The sequence below is a fragment of the Diabrotica virgifera genome, chromosome 5 (genome assembly GCF_917563875.1).
Source record: "Diabrotica virgifera virgifera chromosome 5, PGI_DIABVI_V3a".
NCBI lineage: Eukaryota > Metazoa > Arthropoda > Insecta > Coleoptera > Chrysomelidae > Diabrotica > Diabrotica virgifera.
The window spans coordinates 52371479-52392704 of NC_065447.1; the positions used below are offsets into that span (position 1 = coordinate 52371479).

General features: G+C 33.7%; 1 protein-coding gene across 1 annotated transcript in view; it reads left to right on the forward strand.

Moving 5' to 3' along the window:
• LOC126885727 (xenotropic and polytropic retrovirus receptor 1) overlaps positions 1-20720 on the forward strand; it is a 61689-nt gene extending 40969 nt beyond the window's left edge. Inside the window, exons 4-8 of the mRNA XM_050652496.1 lie at positions 77-447; positions 2972-3119; positions 5926-6120; positions 10647-10816; positions 20230-20720. Coding sequence (XP_050508453.1) covers positions 77-447; positions 2972-3119; positions 5926-6120; positions 10647-10816; positions 20230-20625 — 1280 coding nt within the window. The 3' untranslated portion in view covers positions 20626-20720. The remainder of the gene's footprint in view (positions 1-76; positions 448-2971; positions 3120-5925; positions 6121-10646; positions 10817-20229) is intronic.
• Positions 20721-21226: the final 506 nt, after the last annotated feature.

Here is a 21226-nt window from a genome sequence, read left to right on the forward strand (position 1 = left end):
ATCTAGAAGAGCATATTTTTCTCAAGTCTGACTAGAAGTTTTCATTTCAATAATACATGTTTAATTTTCGTTTCAGCCGTATTCCATGAAGGCACCACTGAAAACTTAAAAATAGCTTTCCGTCTCTACAGAGGCCCCCTTTTAGTAATAGAATTACTTTTTTTAATCGGCGTTAACATTTATGGATGGAGATCATCGGGAGTGAATCATGTACTTATCTTCGAGCTAGATCCAAGAAATCACGTATCCGAACAACATCTTATGGAGCTAGCTGCCATATTTGGAGTTGTTTGGGCAGTTAGTTTACTAAATTTTTTGTACAGCGCAACTTTAAGTATTCCTCCATATGTCAATCCACTTGTTTTGACTGTGATAATGATAGTGTTCCTGGTTAATCCTCTGAAAATATTTAGACACGACGCTAGATTTTGGTTTCTTCGTATTTGTGTAAGTATAATTAAACTTTTTCATAATTTTGGAATTTTAAGAGCCTTAATAACTTTACTTTAATATTTTTTTCAATTTTGTTTAAGTGAACCTGACATAATATATCTTTTCTAATGTGCGCAGTTTGTATGCAATATACCAACTTGTTGAGCATTGGAGCAACTAATTCTTCTTCTTCCTCACCTTTTCCCTTTCACTTCCTCACCTTTTACTCTTAACAACACAATAAGTCCCCAAAGCGCTCGAGTGATTGCACATTTAGCATACTTTGCTCACCTACCATTACGTCTAACGTTACCAAACCATTGCAGTCTTTGTTCTTGAATCTTTTTTGAATCTGTAGTTTTCTGTATAGCTCGATCAGGGAACACAAAATTTGACGAAAACCTCAAAAAAAATAAAGGAAGGATGAAAATTTGAGAATAGGTAGTTAAAATTGTCTATTATTATATAAGAAAAAGTTTACAATTCTACATCCCCTCCATTTTACAAAAATTGGGAAATACGGGGTGAAAAATATTTTCTCGGGGGTGATAAAATATACGTTCAAAATAAGTCCGAAATTGTATAAAATGACTAATTCTAAGTAACTTTTGTTCTTTAGAGTTTTTTCACTAAGTTAATACTTTTCGACTGAATATGTTCATTTTTAACAAAAAAAAACATGTTTTTGGACTATTTTTCGCAAATAACTCAAAAAGTAAGTATTTTAGCGAAAAAAATATTCTTAACAAAAATATAGCTTATAAAAAACTGAAAAAAATCGTGTATACGTGAGGTCTGTAGACCCAGTAGAAGCAGAGTTGTAGCTAATGAAAAGTAGGGTTCCAAACCAAACCAAGTAGGGTAGGAAAAGTCCCAAAAACGGAGCTCTTTTTCGGGGAAAATTCATTACAACTTTTTTAAAGTGTTTAAAAAAAGGTTTATTTTTGTTTTTTTTTAAAACTTCCAACATTAAAAGTAAGTGAGTTACGCTCAAAATATTGCTGGTCTTGTTCATTTTTTGCTAAAAAACTCGCGAAAATCACCCCCTAATTAGCTTCCAAAAAAGAAATTAATCGTTACCGCTTCACAAGTTACTTATGTGTTGTTTAACGTTAAGTTAACTTAACGTAAAGTTAAGTTTCATTGGTTCAAAGTGCTCATTTTTGAAAAAAATTGGGTTTAAAATAAAACATTTTTTTTTATTTTGAAAAAAAATTGAATTTTTTATGGAATTAACTTATTGGTTATGCTATGGCTGTTCAAAATTTGCCTTAACTCGTGATTAGTTACCTACTCGTTCAAGCCATTTCAACTACAGCTTTTTCAAAAATAAGCAAAGTAACTTGTCAAGTGGTAATGATAAAATTTATTTGTGATGCTAATTAGGGGGTGATTTTTGCGATTTTTTTTACCAAAAAATAAAAGTGACCAACAATATTTTGAGCGTAACTCACTTACTTTTAATGTTTTTTTAATAAAACGAATAAGTTTTTTTAAAAAACAAAAATAAACCTTTTTTTAAATACTTTAAAAAAGTTGAAATGAATTTTCGGAAGAAGAACCTACTTTTCATTAGCTACAACTATGCTTCTACTGGGTCTAAAGACCTCATGCATACAGCATACACCATTTTTTTTCAATTTTTTATAAGCTATATTTTTGCTAAGATTATTTTTTCGATGAAGTACTTATTTTTTGAGTTATCTCCGAAAAACCGCACAAAAACAAGTTTTTTTTTTGTTTAAAATATAACATATTCACTCGCAAAACAAAACATATTCACTCGTAAATAACTCGAAAAGTATTGACTTAGCGAAAAAACTCTAGAACAAAAGTTGTTGGGAATTAGTCATTTTATCCAATTCCAGTCTTATTTTGAATATATCTTTTTCACCTTCGAGATGGGGTCTAGAGATGTAGAATTGTAAACATTTTCTTATATAATAATAGACAATTTGAACTACCCATTACCAAATTTTCATCCTTCCTTTATTTTTTTTTGGGTCAGATTGTTCTTTGATCGGGCTAGTAGGGCTCTTTCCCTAATCACATCGTTCCTGATCCTGTCCCTTCTGGTCTTACCCAGCATTAACCGTAACATTCTCATTTCAGCTACCTCCATCTTCTTTTTCTGCTTCTTTGCTCTCCTCTAGTAACACGATATCAGTAAAGAGCATTGACCAAGGTGCCCCATTATTTACCTTCCCTGTCAGTACACCCATAACAAGATTATTACATATTATGGGATCCGATTGTCCTCTCGTGTTCTTCGTTTAACAACTTTCTAAAGTGCTCATACCATCGTTGCTTTGGGAGCAACTACTAATGATGTTTAAAATGTATGTAATACGAAATAAAGACAACATTGGCTAAAACTCAATAAGTTTTATCCAAGAGCAACAAAACGAAGCTTATAGTTTTCGAACATACTCCTTTTTTCTTTTTTTGTAATAATGAGCATAAACATGATTGGTATGTTTTTAAATGCTAATGTGGTAAAAAATCTCTACTAACACATTACTTTTATTTGAATTGCTAGGGCCGCATGTTTGGAGCTCCTTTTTTCCGTGTTGAATTTGCGGATTTCTGGCTTGCAGATCAACTTAACAGCTTAGCAGCAGCATTTTTGGATTTCCAGTTCTTAACATGTTTCTATTTTACTAACGGAGATTGGCTTGTAGCGGGAGGTACGTAGTACTTTTAGTTTACCGCTTTTTAGTTTTATACTGGTTTTAAAACTAGAATAATTTCTAGTGTTTCACCTTTTATTATAAAATCCACAAGGAAAAAGAGTTTTATGTAGTCGGCTGCAGACCATCAATCACAAAAAATTAGTTAAAATCCTTTATAAAAGGTATATTTAATTTAAAAACCCCTTTCGGGCTACATCACACAACGTCTTCGAACTAAAGAGTTCATTACCAGTGCGGTAAACAGGTTTTATTTGCTTGAGCCTCCAAAATATATGGACGTAAACCCTTTAAATGATATAAAGTTGTAGAAAATTTACATGTTTATATGAAATTAAGTGTACAGGGGTTCTCATTATATTTTGACCCCCACTTATTTTCCTTAATTTCGGGAATACAAAAAAAAGTTTCAAATAAAAGTTGTATTATTTTATCTGTACCGACCAACAGTGTAGCAACAGACCAAATTTTGTATACAGGGAGTGCCCAATAAAATGCATCTTCAATATTTCAAATGGGACACCCTGTATTTTTTTATAGTTTTGAGTAGCCCTGCATTACAAATATATAACATAGTGTAGCATTAGTTTTGTTCTATAATGGCGTATGGTACTACAAAAGGGTAACCATAGGAAATTTGAGACGAAGATATTACTTGTGCATTGATAACAATGGAGGGCACTTTGAGCATCTATTGTAATCTTAAATGTAGTATTGTATCTTAAATGTAGTACTGTAAGTCATTAATTTTGTTGACTTTCTAAATATATTTTTTTCTTATCTTAGTATAGTATAGTAGTACCTTACGCCATTATAGAACAAAACTATAAAAAAATACAGGGTGTCCCATTTGAAATATTGAAGATGCATTTTATTGGGCACTCCCTGTATACAAAATTTGGTCTGTTGCTACACTGTTGGTCGGTACAGATAAAATAATACAACTTTTATTTGAAACTTTTTTTGTATTCCCGAAATTAAGGAAAATAAGTGGGGGTCAAAATATAATGAGAAACCCTGTACATAGTAAATGGCTCAAGCATGTAAAACCTGTTTAAAACACCTAATATTATATAAACAACTTTATAATTTTCTATAACTGTATAACATTTAAAGGGTTTTTATCCATATATTTTGGTAGCACAAGCATGTAAAACCTGTTACCAGCACTGATGATAAAATATTTAGTTCCAAAACGTTCTGTGATGTAGCCCAAAAGGAAATTTTCAATTAAATATATGTACCTTTTATAAAGGTATATTTAATATTAGTATATTTTATAAATACGCATAGTCTCAAAAGTTATGCATCACCTCTCGTATTCACGATGTTTACGCTTTTATGAATCCGTATCTTTATCAAATATTTAATGGGCCTTTTTTATAAAAAATATACCTTTTTTGGTTTTTTATTTTATTTGAATACCCATTTAATTGACCTGGTTTTGCCAAGGTGTAAACATTTGAAAAATTTATTCTGGTGAAATTTTTGAAAACGTGCTTAAAAATGAATCGTACTTTAATTTCTGAGTTGGACCGTATAAGAATCATTGATTTAGTTGAAGAAGGCCATTCACAGCGGTTCATGGAGGAAAGAGTGGGTGTTTCTCAGAGTGATGCCTCACGGATATGGAATAGGTTCCTGGAGACAAACTCGATACGGAATAGAGCTCGGTCTGGTAAACCCCGAGTTACCAATGATCGACAGAATGTATATATCAGAATTTCCATCCGTAGAAATTCTCTATGCCTGTACCAGACCTCCAAAGAGAATTCAGGCATGCTACAGGAGTCAGAATATCGTTGTCTACAATAAGAAGAAGAATTTTAGACTCAGGTTTTTGGAGTCGTCGACCAATAAGAGTTCCTCAGCTACAACCTAGACATGTTTTGGACCGCCTTCAGTGGGCTCAAGAACACATACAGCTCCCCCAACAGTTTTGGATTTTGTGCTTTTTTCAGACGAGACCAGAATCTCTTTAAATAGTGATAACCGGCGAATTCGTGCATGGCGAGAGCCAACAAGAGCTGCACAACTAGCCACACACGAATTCGCCGGTTATCACTATTTAAACAGATTCTGGTCTCGTCTAAAAAAAGCACAAAATTCCAAAACTGTTGGGAGAGCTGTATGTGTTCTTGAGCCCACTGGAGGCGGTCCAAAACACGTGGAATTCTTATTGGTCGACGACTCCTCAAACCTGAGTCTAAAATTTTTCTTCTTATTGTAGCCAACGATACTCTGACTCCTGTAACATGCCTGAATTCTCTTGGAGGGCTGGTACAGACATAGAAGAATTTCTACCGATGTAAATTCTGATATATCTATTCTGTCGATCATTGGTAACTCGGGGTCTACCAGACCGAGCTCTATTCGGTATCGAGTTTGTCTTCAGGAACCTATTCCATATCCGTGAGACATCACTTGGGAAACACCCACTATTTCCGCCACCAACCGCTGTGAATGGCCTTCTTCAACTAAATCGATAATTCTTATACGGTCCAACTCAGAAATTAAAGTACGATTCATTTTTGATCACGTTTTCAAAAATTTCAACAGACTAAATTTTTCAAATGTTTACACCTTGCCAAAACCAGGCAATTAAATGGGTAATCAAATAAAATAAAAAACCAAAAATGGTATATTTTTAATAAAAAAGCCCATTAAATATGTGATAAAGATACGGATTTATAAAAGCGTAAACATCGTGAATACGAGGGGTGATGCATAACTTTTGAAACTATGTGTATTTTTTCCGAATATTTAGTCTGGTTTCGGCTTTAATCTCTGAATTGTTTTTTAGATACGGCTCAATGTATGGAAAGAAATTTTACCATAAGGCCTATAGTTAATTGTATTCCAGCGTGGTTACGTTTTGCACAATGTTTAAGAAGATACTATGATTCCAAAGATGCCTTCCCACATTTAGTTAATGCCGGAAAATACTCAACTACTTTCCTCGTTGTCATTTTTGGAACACTAAAATCAGTTTACAAAGGTAAGGAAGTTAAAATTTAATGTACCTTATCACTCCTTGTATCCTGTTGCCTGTTATGTTACTTACTCATTTTCTCTCATCTCCGTTTACAATAAAAAAAACACCATACAGCCAATCACTCTGGTCTGTCATATATATCACTTTCCTTACTTGGTAACATTCTGTCACTTCTTTCTTCTTAGATTCTTAGACTTTACTTAACAATAGGATACTGCACACCTACATCCATTATGACCCATTCAGTCAAACTTCTTTCAGACTATAACATTTAAGTTTTAATGCATTCACTATTCTTTTTTTTTTCATCTATCTTTTCATTTCCATTCATATCAGGCAACTTCCAATATCCATTTATCCCAATTTAAAATAATTTTTTCACATTTTACATTTGTTTGATTTCAGTTGCAATCACATACGTTCATAAAGTTCTGCACTTAAATATATTTCATTTAGTTCAGTCTGTTCACTCCACTATCACCAATAGAAATCAATCTCATACTTCTCTATTTCATATACTTATTCAATACTTATTCTTCTTTACATACTGACACCAACCCACAATTTGACCTATATTGGTAGCTCTCATTCTAATTATTTTATTCACTAATCTACGTCGGTAGCCTATCAAGATACATTACTTCCAATTCATTCAGTCCTTCCAAAACTACATAAAGATGAATTAGACTTTATGTCACATAGTTTAATTTTATTATATTATTACATACACACATATATCTACCTCACTAACAGTAATCTTTAGTTATTTAATTTTGTCAACAATTATTTTCCAACTTTTAACAGACATAATTATTCATTGCAATAGTATACTAATAAATCTAACACAATAAATAGCCACCTTTGTATATATACTGTTTTCTCACAATATTCTACCGTTTACCTTCAACCTGTTGCCTGCTTGCCTTGTTAGGCAACCAACAGTACATCACATAAAAATACTCTTAAATTCTGGTTTTTTGGTTTGTTTAGCTTTGTTTTTCCACGCAAGTCTAATTATCTTTTATTATGTAGTGTATTTCCTTGTTTCAACAAAACTCAACCTTCATCTCGTCATTTCACATTCGATGACGTCACAACTTAAACCATGAAATATATCTGCATTAAATTTAATGAATCTATAAGTTATTCTGGAATAGAGAGTTGCTAATTTAAACTTTACAAAAGAATTTTATTATTCAAATAATTTAAATTATTTTTGCAGACAAACCATTGCATTTTATTAAAAAATCCAAAATCAAATGAAACTTTAACCAAAAATTGGCTTTATCTTGTCATGTCATGTCACTCTTGTCAAATTGTATATCCACTTCCTAATTTCTCAGTTGGTCGTGCCCATTGAATTGGCAAGTACCTAGCATCTTCGAGCAGGGAACCATGGCACCCTTTTAGCATGTGTTCCACTTTATCTATCAACATCGACTTGTAGTCATAAAATTTTAATATATGATATTATGTAAACCATATACGATGAGGTTAACACTATTTACAGTGTGCTAGTTTCAAACTACTCGGCAGGATGTAAGTATTCCCACATTTTTCATTTTAACAGTCACAATTTTAACCTTTTGCTTTAAACTAACGTGGAAATACTTCATTCTAGGCACTGAAGATGTTCTGTATAGAACGAAAACGTTTTGCAATCCATGACATTTTATAGTTTTAAATAAACGATTTTATACCAGAATACATCTCGAAGTTTTTACTTCTGTATTGGAAGTTATTTTATTTGGCTAATACCTCTATTTAAATAATGTTCTCATTGGCTTACAAACCATAGTGGGTCTTAACCTGATTAGGATCAGCTTCGACTTCTTCCTACCCTTCGCCTAATTTTTCCAATTTCGTACTCTTAACACCCGTAAGTCGTCTTCCACATGGTCCTTAAATCGTGCTCTGAAACTGCCTCTTTTCCTCACTCCATTCGGTGTTTGGTTATTTTGCTTCGACGGCTCCATCTCGTTCATTCTTTCTCGTTGTGTAATATCAGAACTACTAGGTTGTTCAATAAGTTTTGCGGTTCGATAAGAAAAACACAATTTTATGACTTGAAATACACTTTATTATTCAGTATAATCTCCCTGAACATCAATACACTTGTTCCAAGGAGATTTCAATTTATTAGTTTCATCCCTGACGGTAGAATCAGGAAGGACTGCAAAATACGCTTCCACAGCTGTTATATACACATCATTTGATGAAAAACGCTTTCCACGCATACTTTTTTTAGGTATTGAAACAAATGAAAGTCGCTAGGAATCAAATCTGATTAATACTGTGGATGCTCTCACAATTCGAACTTTAATTCATGGATTTCAGCCATTGGTAAAATACTCATAACACGCTGCATTGTCCTGATGAGAAAGGATTTTTTTCTTTTGCAAACCGGGTCTTTTTTCACGATTTTTTTCCTTCAGCTGGACTAAATGGTTACCATAACATCCAGAATTTATTGTTTTATCAGTTTGCAAGTAATCCACAAAAGAAATTTCTTTCACATCCCAAAAACTGATGCTAAAATCTTCTTGGTCGATTTCTGGACACAAACTCGTTTTGGGGCCGAAAAACCAGATTCTACCACTTTTTAACCTTTTGTTTTGATTCAGGATCATGGTGATAGACCAAGTCTCATCCATTGTGATGAATCGACGCACAAAATCTACTTTATCCTTTCGAAAACGCCCTAAATATTGCTGAGAAAGTCGCATTCGAATGTGTTTGTGGTCCGTTGTCAGCAAATGCGGCACCCATTGTGACCACAGCTTTTTGAAACCCAATACTTCGGCCAAAATATTGCTTACGCTGCCGAATGAGCTGCCTAGAGATTCTACTAAATCATATTCAGTTACTCGACGAGTTTCCAATACCATCCTGTGTTTTTTCTACGGTTTCTGGTGGTCTTGCTGTTTTTGGGCGTCTTTGACGTGGATCGTCTTCAAGGCTTGAACGACCACGTTTAAATTGAGCAACTCACTTTCTACAGTAATAATTGAAGGCGGAGAGTCCTTATACACTTTCAACATTCGTTCATAAATTTGCTTTGCCTTTAAACATTCCAAAAATAAAAATTCAATCACTGCAAGATACTTGATTATTTCCATTGTAAAAAGTACTGTGACTCGTCGTTATAAATGGCTTCTAAAAAAATAATGAATTGGCAGATTGAAATAAAACTTCACATACGTTCATATGAAGAGTGTACCAACATACCAAAAAAAATTAGGCTAGTAGCAACCCCCTCTCTTATCCAACCGCAAGACTTATTGAACAACCTAGTATAAATAACTTTGGATGGTGAAGGGATTAAAAAAAATAGTTTTAGGTACTTATTCGTGTCCGGATCACTTCTTTAGATTTGATACTGCCAATGTTTCGCCACTTGGATGACCCCATCATTAGCTGCCATTAGGTCAAGGTGAGTGCATGCTTGGGTCAAGTTCGTGCAAACCAATATATTTTCGGGTTTTTGCACTTCACCGCAGTCGCACTGGTCATCTTCTGTACAGCTCCATCTTTTTAAGTTTGATTTACACTATGACGCGATTTTTGATTTGCCATGAGTCGATTTAGAGACCTCCATGTGGTGTAGGATAATTGATGGCCTGCAGCTATCTCTTCTTTTGGTGTTAAAATACCAGCAACTGACGATTCTCTAAGCTGTAGGCGACAATGTCGAACGGTAGTTTCACCAACGCACCAGACGCAAGTCCTTCGTTGCAATGGATGGCTTCATTCTTGATACAGGTTCGAAATAGTGAAACACCCACCGTATTCTCCAGATTTCGTCCTGAGTGACTGCAGGTTGCTTCCAATATTAAAAGAAAACGTTAGGAGAAAAACAATTTTAAATTAAAATCCTCCATGCCACCATTGTGCATGCTGACACCGTACACTTCAGATGGTAGGGTTTCTTGACCTTACCATGATCAAATAATCGTTATACATATAATTGCATAAGAAATAGAAGTATTTTTATATCGTACATGTGATCCATCTCTCTTCATAGTGGTATTTTAAACTTTTTGACCATAGCTCTGAAAATGGCTTTATAAGCCGAAAGCGCTCAGCTAGGAATTATTTATTTTACATACTTCAAAAGTACACTTCTCCCTGTTTATCTGTAAAAACAATTTTGACCAATGATGAAGTGATGTTTACTGTCAATGGGTGGTTTGACACAGTCGAAGTAATTTTTTTCCAGGACGCTATCGAAATGTTGGAGCATCGATGAAAGAAGTGTGTTGAAATTTTCTTGTTGATAATTAATTCTAGTTTAGAAAGGGTATAGGACGACCATAAGCATCCACCCACGTATACTAGTATATGTACATACAGATCCTGGAGCGAACCATGGCCGATGAGAAACGATGTCATCGGTCGTACTCCCACCTAAACTCTATGCAGAGAGGATTTATCTCATTGGCCATGGTTCGCTCCGGGAGCTGTACTAAATTGACAAAAACGAAAATGTTATATTATGATGTAATAAAACACTCGATTTATTTTTTTAGACGATTATGCAACGCCTTCAGATAATCCGTATATGTTTCTTTGGATAGCAGCACAGGTACTCAGTTCCACATATGCATACACATGGGATATTAAGATGGATTGGGGATTATTCGACAAATCAGCTGGTGAAAATACATTCTTGCGGGAGGAAACAGTTTATTCTTCAAAGGTAATTCATTTTATTTATGTAAGATGCTATACAGCAATATTTTTGTAACCCTACAAAGTAGAATGGCTACAGACTGCAACGAATGGAGTTGTTTGCCGAGAGAGGCCAGGACGCGTATTTACATTTCCGTGTTCATTTGAAGACAGGGTAGTTTTGAAATTGGCACGGGAACGGTGGAGCTTATATGCTTCCAAACACGTGTACATTTCAAGACGTTTAATAATGAAATGCGCACTGGATTGTAAAAGAACTTCGCGCGTAAGATTATCACAAATACGTGTTAAATTGTAACGTTATTTTATTTTATTTGAACTGTTTATCACAAATGGCTCCTATCGTCAGAATAGCAAATATCATTTGTTGGATCGGTCGAAACAAAACAATTTTGTTACCAAAGTTTCCTTCTATTTTCCTTTATAAATTTTCAAAAAACTCAAAGTAGTACCAAAATATCCTGTATTAAAGTAAACTATTATGATACCTATACATTTTTTAGTAATGCACAATAAAACTTTATAGTAGGGGAGCAAAGTATTCTAAATGTGCAGTCACTCGAGCGTTATGGGGACCTATTGGGTTGTGAAGAGTAGGTCCTAAAACCAAAAAAAGTTAAGTCAAGTTTTCCATTTTAGTGGAGACTTTCCATTTTTAATTTAATTTTCCATTTTCAACAATCGTTTTTTCCGATAATAACGCCATCTATCCATCATTCGAAAAAATGTTTCGAATAAAAGTTACTTATTTTTACGTAAGGAATCCAAATCTGCAATAAAAAATGGGGGCTCCTATTTAAGATTTTAAAGTAACCCCCACCCCACCTCCGTGGGGGGTCGTGTTTGGTGCCATTCGATAGATTTTTCAAAAATATTGAATAAGTGTATTTTACAATTTTTCGATCTGATGTTCATTTCGCGAAATATCGTGGGATTCGTATTTAAAATATTAAATTTACCCCCCCCCCCTCACCGTGGGAAGTCGTGTTTGGTATCATTCGATTAAAAATATTGAGCAAATTAATTTTTAAGTTTTTGGATCTGTCATTCATTTCTCGAAATACTCGCTTTTTTCTTGCGAAGCTTTGGGACTCACCCATTTCCTTACGCCCGGTTCAAATTGTCAGATTTTTGTAATATACACCTCTTGCATGTACTTAACTTATCTTATCTTAATCTGACAATTTCGAGTTTTCTGAAGAATAGATTTTTTTTCGGGCCCCCCTTAACGAACTCCCCTGTGTTAAGAGCCAACATATGGTAGAGGTACATCTACAGGGTACCAGGTTTCTCCCCATATGATAATCTGACGCGCTCGAGTAACTGCAAAAATCCCCGCTTGGGCTCCCCTACCATTAGTATTGTATTAAGAACATATTTTAGTTTCAGCTGAAAAATTATTGTTCAGCTGTTTGAAAAGCAACAGTATAATTATTTTATTATGCTGTGATTGACTTGTATATAAAATTACAGCTATAGGTAATGCAACAACCTTAGTAGCCGCGTATATAAAAGTTACGCACGTGTTATTTTGATCACATGATCCACTTGTATCGATGAATACCATTTCATCAGCTAATCCAGCTAAGTAAACTCTTTGCATTATTGGAGTAACCTGGGATAATAGGATCTTCCTTAACAAACAATCTAATGTTGAGTGCGAGAAGTTCTATCTGTTTTATTTTTAAAATTTCTAATATATCCAAACTGTCTCTGCTACCGTAATTTTTTAGTCGCCATTGTTTATAGAAATAACTTACTTGACGATCAAGAGGATTTTTTTGAGCATTAGCTAACATCATATAAACATTTTCTTCACAATTTTCCATAATACTGAATTCATGATATGATTCATGATATAAATAATCGTTTTGTATCGTCACAACGTAGTAAACTTAAAGACTGAGCCACATTTACTCTTATGTGGATGAGTGAAATTAATGTCTATCACAACATTTAAACCTCTTTTTAATAATGGTGAGGTTTTTAAAGTACTGCTTGTTGCTTTCAACAATTTAATACTTATATCTGCCTTACAATTGAAGTTTCTAGTTGCTCCTTTTATTCTGTTTTTTGACTTGTTCTTTTCTGCTAGCTGACAAACATATATCTTGCGAAACTCAAATTGTATAGGTGTAGGATAGCGCCTCTTCATTATCCAATTTGTTTTGGTTTCTGCAGAAAATTTGTTAATAATATAAGCCCAAATGTCATCGTAGTTACCGGTATAAGATAACGAACACTGAACTTTGCATAGTTACTGTTTTCTTCAAATGAGTTTTGTTCAAACAACAGAATTTTAAAATCTTGTGAGATATTAGTAAAAACACTTTTAAACCGTTCCATCACGTTTAAATTGATTTAAATACACAGCATTACAACCCTCAAAGCCAAGTTGAACAGCACTTGCAACGAATAGACCTAGTTCTATGCACTTGTTTGTAACATTCCAACGACGCATATTTCGGTTCAAACCCGTGCACATTTCGGAGATTGGCTCTTTCAAATCAACATCTTTTTGGAACTAAATATGTATTACCGTTTCGGTGTCTATTTCAAAACCACACTGTCTTGAAATAAACACGTAAATGGAAATACGCGGACAGGACTCTAATTGATCTAGTTGATTGATGATAATCAACTTCTATATAAGAGTTTTAAGTAAATGTGAATGAATTTATAAGCAAGGAAGGATGACCATCCAATGATGCCTTGCCTTATAGGTTTATTTCATTGTTGTAATAAATCTTGTGGGCCCGTTCGCTAGGGTCTTCTGATTATTGGTCCATTCTGGTAGAGATGTTCAATCAGTTCATTGTCGTAGTTTCTTGTTTGACTTTCGTGGTTGGTCGCTGCCAGCTGTATTTCATCTCTTACAAAGGAAATGTTCAGATCATTATGAATCGCCCCCTTTGGAAATGGGGTCCCCTTTAAAAAATTAATAAATGCGACATGTGTAACAAAAACCTATATGTGTTATAGCCCAGTAAATGAACGTGAATTACGGAGATACCGTGTAATTTTCAATGTCACCACCGAAGTGGTCCAGTCAATACTTTTCGAGTTATTTACGAGTGAAAATTAGGTCTGGATCCCGCGTATGAAAAAAAAGTTGATTAATAGCAAGCTGAAAATTTGTTAATAGCTTAAGGGTGTCTAGTCGGATAAACTTTGATATATGGGAACATTGAAACAGGGGCAGTTTTAATTGTGGAACAGGTTAAAAATTTGGAACGGTCAGACCACGAAAACGGCACATTTATTTTGTCCGACATAATAGACTTAAGCTCTCCGAACAGAGATTAAACTCTCATGCAAAAATCAGACTGCTATTTATCACCTGTCAAAATTCCTGCCATTTGACATATTCTACATGTTCCACTCATTAAAACGCTCATTTGGTGATAAATAGCAGTCTGATTTTTACATGAGAGTTTAATCTCTGTTCGGAGAGTTTAAGTTTGTTCTGTCGGACAAAATACATGTGCCGTTTTCGTGGTCTGACCGTTCCAAATTTTTAACCTGTTCCACAATTAAAATTTCCCCTGTTCCAGTGTTCCCATATATCAAAGTTTGTCCCACTAGACACCCTTAAGCTATTAACAAATTTTCAGCTTGCTATTAATCAACTTTTTTTTCATACGCGGGATCCAGACCTAAATGTTCAACATTATTCAACAAAAAAACTACGTTTTCAGGCGATTTCTCGCAAATAACTCAAAAAGTAAGTATTCGTAAGTAGCAAAAATGTAGCTTATACAAAAATAAAGTCTATCGACCAAGTAAATGCAAATTTGTAGCTCATGAAAAATTGTTTTTATTAGTCCAATTCCAAATCGAATATTTCAACGTGGAAAACCAAAAAATGAAGCAATTTTCGGGGAAAACTCATTAAAACTTTTTTAAAGTGTTTAAAAAAAGTTTTAGGTATTTTTACTTTTTATAAAAATTTCTATCATCAAAACTAAGCGAGTTACACTCAAAATACAGTTAAAGCCTTTTTTGATAAAAAAAAATTGTAAAAATCTCTCCCTATTAATATGGCTGTTCAAAATTTGCATACACTCGTAATTAGTGACTCGTTAGAGCCCTTTCAAAGAAAACTCATTCAGAAGTAAGCACTTTGAACCGGTGAAACTTACCTACAGGTCATATAAAAAAAGTTAAGTAATTTGTAAAGCGGTAAAATTTAGCACCCCAAATGAAACTAATCATTACCGCTTTACAAATTACTTAACTTTTTTTTTATATGACCTGTAGGTAAGTTTCACCGGTTCAAAGTGCTTACTTTTGAATGGGTTTTATTTGAAAGGGCTCTACGAGTCACTAATTACGGGTGTATGCAAATTTTGAACAGCCATGTCTTAATCAATTTTTGTCTTACAGAAAAACAAAATAAATCCAAAATATTTAAAAAAGCAAAACCTAGATTTCTTTACTCTGAGATTTTTCGTATCACTAATACCCAAGGGCGGATCCAAGATCGATTTTCGGGGTTGGGGGAGGGGGGAGGCATGAACTTTTTTTATGATACATGCATAGCTTAGGTTACCTCACACTTTACCTCGTTCAGCACAACCTTTACTACCGTTCAGCACAAAGCTAAAAACATTTTTCTCGTAGCAAGCGGGATATGTGCTTGAAACTAAAAACATTTGACTGCAAATACATATTTAAATTTATATTATTTTAAATTCTCGAGGGGGGCTCTCTGGATACGCCATTACTAATACTTTTTAAGTTATTTTGAAAAAATGGCATTTTTCTAAAATAAAAAAAACTTTTTTTACTATAAAACCAATTTTGTTCAAAAATATACACTTCGAACCGATCCAACTTAGGGAGAGATTTTCACGTCTTTTTAGCAAAAAAAGGGGCCAACTTTATTTTGAGCGTAACTCGCTTAGTTTTGATGCTAGAAACTTGTTATAAAATGCTATAAAAATGCTTTCGATAATATCGAATTCGATAAAATACTTATTGTTTGAGTTATTTGCGAAAAACCGCCTGAATATTTGGTTTTTTGTTGAAAAATAAACATTTTCACTCGTAAGTCACTTGAAGAGTATTGACTTAGATAAAGAAGCTCTATAGAACAAAATTTGCTTATAATCAGTAAATTTATCCATTTCCGGACTTATTTTAAACGTATAGTTTTCACCACCGAACAGGGTGACTTTCACTCCCCGGGTAAAATCAACCAACGGCACAACTCCAACTTTGAAGTGGAGGATAAATATAATCTAAATCCAAATCGCCAAGCAAATACGTCGTGACGCTGAAAATTACACTCTCAAAACGGTCATTTACTGGGATATTGGTATATTTATGCACTGTTTATCACAACTCACATTTTTCATCTGTATTAATATAGAATAAATTAGAAAGAAAATTAATAAACGACTACATTATTACATCGTATTATTCTATGAGATGAACAACTTTATTCGTGCAGTAAATACATACGATATTGTATCTACCTGATGGGCAACTTCATTTTCAATACTGCATTGCTTAAAAAACGTTGCGTATGTATGCGCAAAATAATATAACAGTAACACATTTTTACATATATTAGACGACAAGATGGGGCCCCTGACATATTGCCCCCCCCCCGCAAGTTTCATGCTGCGGGGGCCTCTGTTACGCCCCTGTATGAACTTGTGTTGTCGCGTTGTTCTGACGAAAGCCAATTTAGTAAGTTAGGATATGTTGTGCAAGCGGATGTTCTTATTTTATTCTGCTTAGTAACCACCTATCAAAAAATTTACCCGGGATGGGTAGTAGGCTGATGGGTCGGTAGGAAGAGGGTTCTTGACGGGGCTTGTTAGGTTAGTTTCATTATGATTTTTGCATGTTTCCAGATAATAGGATAATACTAGGATGCGATTGAATGGTGTTGTAAGTAGGAATACCGCTTTACGGGGAAGGTGTGTTAATACTACTCCTGTTATTAGTTCGTACCCAGGTGCTTTACGTAGGTTTAGTTGCTGTATCTATCTCCTTTTTAACTTCGTTCAGAGAGAGCGCTTTTATTTGGAGGATACATTTGGCAGGGTGACTCGATAGTATATTTATTTTATTAAGCAGTTTATTCCATTTGTCTGTACTTTGACATTCCTATTTAAAAAGAATTTAATTAACGGGCGAGGGGTATGAAAAGATAATAATATTGAAAATAATTATATTAAACTGAGATACTATACAGTACTAATGATTAACTAGTTTTGATGGGAAATAAGCCACAATTTTACTAAAAAATATTAATGAATTAAACAAAAATGTGGTTACTTAGTAAAAAAATTCTTCTAATAATTTATTTAATCTGACTCATTTATATCGGCAATTCAGACATACATTATACATTTTAAAGTAGAAGACTTTAAAATGATATTGCCAATATTTATGAGTTGCGTTCCTGGGACGACTTTATTGAAAGATAGTTCATTCGATTACATGAAATCAACCCCAAGTCAAGAATATCCGTCACAAAAAAAATCATAACATGTGATCTGTCTAACCACATGCAATGGTGACAGTAAAATTCTCGCGCTAGAGATTCCATAGTAAATCACGAGGGAAAACCAGGAAAAAACCTCGTGATATTATCCCGACATCGTAAGTATTAGGTCTTACTTTAGTTTACTCTCAATACTAATATCAAATTCTGACCTTAATATGTACATATGTTATTTTAAATCATAAATAATATTAATAATATGTAGATATATAAACAATACTAAAATATAAAATATGTACTAACTCGATATGTTATTGACTTACTAATCCTGGTATTTTCTTTCTATTGACTTCCTCTTTTAGTATGGGTAACCACATCCTACTGCATTCTACCGAGGAATTTGCGACACAATTGGTTTCATTTAGCATAATTAAAGCCGCTTCTTTGATTTTTCTCTTTTTACTATCTGTTTCTTTCAGGACTATACTTGAATCTCTCCACTGAACTCTATGTTCATCATCCAATGCGTGTTGACATATTTGATATCTATCAAATTTCTTTTAACTCATGCATAGGTCTTTTGCATATTCCCGTAATTTGATCGATCCATCTTGTTGGGGATCTTCCACGTGATCTTCGGCCTTCCACCTTTCCTTGTATAATGAGTCTTTCCATGTTTTCTGTGTTTGCTCTCTTAACATGTCCAAAGTATTTTAATTGTTGGAGATGGACTTTACTGGAGAGTCGTTGGCTAACTTTTAGCTCTCTTAAAATTGAATTATTTGTTCTATGGTCGGTCCAAGGAATTCGTAGCATTCGTTTCCAACAGAACATTTCAGTGGCGTCTATCTTTCTTCTTTCCGAATTTCTCAGGGTCCAAGATTCACATCCGTAGGTCAGTATTGGGAATATTAAGCAGTTGATCAACCTCATCTTTAACGCTCTTGAAATTTGACAGTCCTTCCATATTGTGGTCATTTTTGCTGTGGCGACTTTTGCTAGATCACATCTACGTTTTATTTCTTCCTGTAGTGACCCTGTGTTTGTGATTAATGATCCCAGATATAAATATGTACTCACAACCTCAAACCGATCAATTGTGGTTATGTGTGGATGATTGTTATGTAGTCTATCCACTATCATGATCTTTGTCTTTGATATGTTTAATTGCAGACGACCAAATATTTGACTTTCGTTTTCAACCAGTCGTATAAGATCAATCAGCTCTGCTTGACTATTTGCAAGAAGGGCTGTGTCATCTGCGAAACGTAGGTTGTTTATTTTATGACCATTTATTGAGATGCCTTTTTCCCATCCTTCAAGTGCTCTTCTCATAATATGCTCTCCATTAATATTGAATAATTGTGGAGATAGTCTACATCCCTGTCTGTTCGGGATGAAATTAGTTTGAAAGTGTGTCAAGCACTTTAACTGATCCAGTAGTGTGTTCGCTACTTGTTGGGGTACGCCTACTTCTCTTAGTGTTCGCCATAAGTGTCTCCACTTGACCCTGTCGAACGCCTTACGATAATCTATAAGGCATATGTACGAGGTAATTTAGGATGTTATTATATTCCTTTTCCATTGTAAATTTTATTGTCTCTTCTTGATCGTTTATAATATTTAGGAATGTATTCAACAATTCTGATCTATGAGGCCATATTATTGAAAACACATCATCTACATATCTCCACCATACTGTGGGTTTTAAATTTTGTTTGGTAATGATATTAGTTTCGAAATCCTCCATAAATATATTAGCCAATAATGGAGATAAAGAAGGGCCCATTGCTAGACCAACATTTTGTTTATAGAATTCATTATTTAGTTGAAAATTTCAACATTTCAACAACATTCAAAACAACAACACGTTGAGATCTATTCTATCTAAAACTAAACCTAACAGTGAACAAGAACGAACAAAGAATTGTATTTATAAAAAATCTTGTGAATGCGAACAATTTTATTTGGGTGAAAAGACCATTAAACGTTAGAATAAGTGAACATCAGTCTTATATTAAAAAAGAGAATTTGATAGATCTCAAATATGTCAACACGCATGGGATAATGAACATAGAGTTCACTGGAGAGATTCAAGTATAGTCCTGAAAGAAACAGATAGTAAAAAGAGAAAAATCAAGGAAGCGGCTTTAATTATGCTAAATGAAACCAATTGTGTCGCAAATTCCTCGGTAGAATGCAGTAGGATGTGGTTACCCATACTAAAAGAGGAAGTCAATAGAAAGAAAATACCAGGATTAGTAAGTAAATAACATATCGAGTTAGTACATATTTTATATTTTAGTATTGTTTATATATCTATGTATTATTAATATTATTTATAATTTAAAATAACATATGTACATATTAAGGTCAGAATTTGATATTAGTTTTGAGAGTAAACTAAAGTAAGACCTAATACTTACGATGCCGGGATAGTATCACGAGGTTTTTTCCTGGTTTTCCCTCGTGATTTACTATGGAATCTCTAGCGCGAGAATTTTACTGTCACCATTGCATGTGGTTATCTTTTTAAAGACAGATCACATGCTATGATTTTTTTGTGACGGATATTCTTGAGTTGGGGTTGATTTTATGTAATCGAATGAAATATCTTTCAATAAAGTCGTCCCAGGAACGCAACTCATGAATATTGGCAATATCATTTTAAAGTCTTCTACTTTAAAATGTATAATATATGTCTGAATTGCCGATATAAATGATTCAGATTAAATAAATTATTAGAAGAATTTTTTTACTAAGCAACAACATTTTTGTTTAATTCATTAATATTTTTTTGTATTTTGACAACGACACCCGATTTGGGCGTCGAAACGTTAATAAAATCATTTTTTTAGTAAAATTGTGACTTATTTCCCATCAAAACTAGTTCGTTGCAAAAATGCCACAAGAAAATAGCTTCACAACAACACTACTAATGAATGATATTATTATTCTAGGTTTTCTATTACTTCGCCATAATAGAGGATCTGATTTTACGTTTTGCATGGGCAGTTTCACTTTATTTGACTGAGAATGGTTATGTTAGTGGAGACTTAATGACTTCCATTTTAGCCCCCCTTGAGGTGTTTAGAAGGTTCGTGTGGAACTTTTTCCGTTTAGAGAACGAGCATATCAATAATTGTGGTCAGTTCAGAGCCGTTCGTGATATATCTGTGGCTCCAATTGACTCATCTGATCAAATTCAAATTATAAGAATGATGGATAAAGAAGATGGAGTGACGAATAGAGAGAAGGGAAAGAGGAAGAACAAGAAGAAGGAAGACAAAAAACATTTATTGGACGACGAGTCGATTGTTAATTTTAAGGCAATACCTTTGACGGCTGTTGTGTAAGATAATATTCCATGTAAAGTATAGACTACATATATTTTAGTTTTTTAGTGTTATACAGATTTTATAGAATATACTTTTATAGTTTACATACATAATTGAATTTTTACTCACCTTATTATAATATGCTTATTATACTCTGGGCTAATTAGCAAAATTCATGGAAAAGTTATTTACCAGCAATTTTATTGCTGGAATCGAATTATAAGATCCTCCATATTAATAATATAGGTATGCAAAGTCCGCAGATAGTGTGCTACTTTTTTTATAAACAAAATGGCGCCGACAAATCATATTTTTTTCAATTATTGCTCTATAACTCCGAAGATTTTAACTTTACAACAAAAACACCCAAATAAAAATTCACCGCAATTAAATTCTGCATAGAGATATGTTTTTCACGATTTGCTCCGACGAAAATTTTCCTCGGAAAATGCGGGTTTTCCTAACAAAAACTCTAATTTTCAAATAAAGTTTTAGGTAAGTAATTATTAATCAATAATTAAATAACTTAGTGACATCAAAGCTTTCTTGGTATAGATTGTAATTCCAGAAGCCGGTGAAAATTAAACGAATATTTTAGCAACAATGCAATTGTTAATTA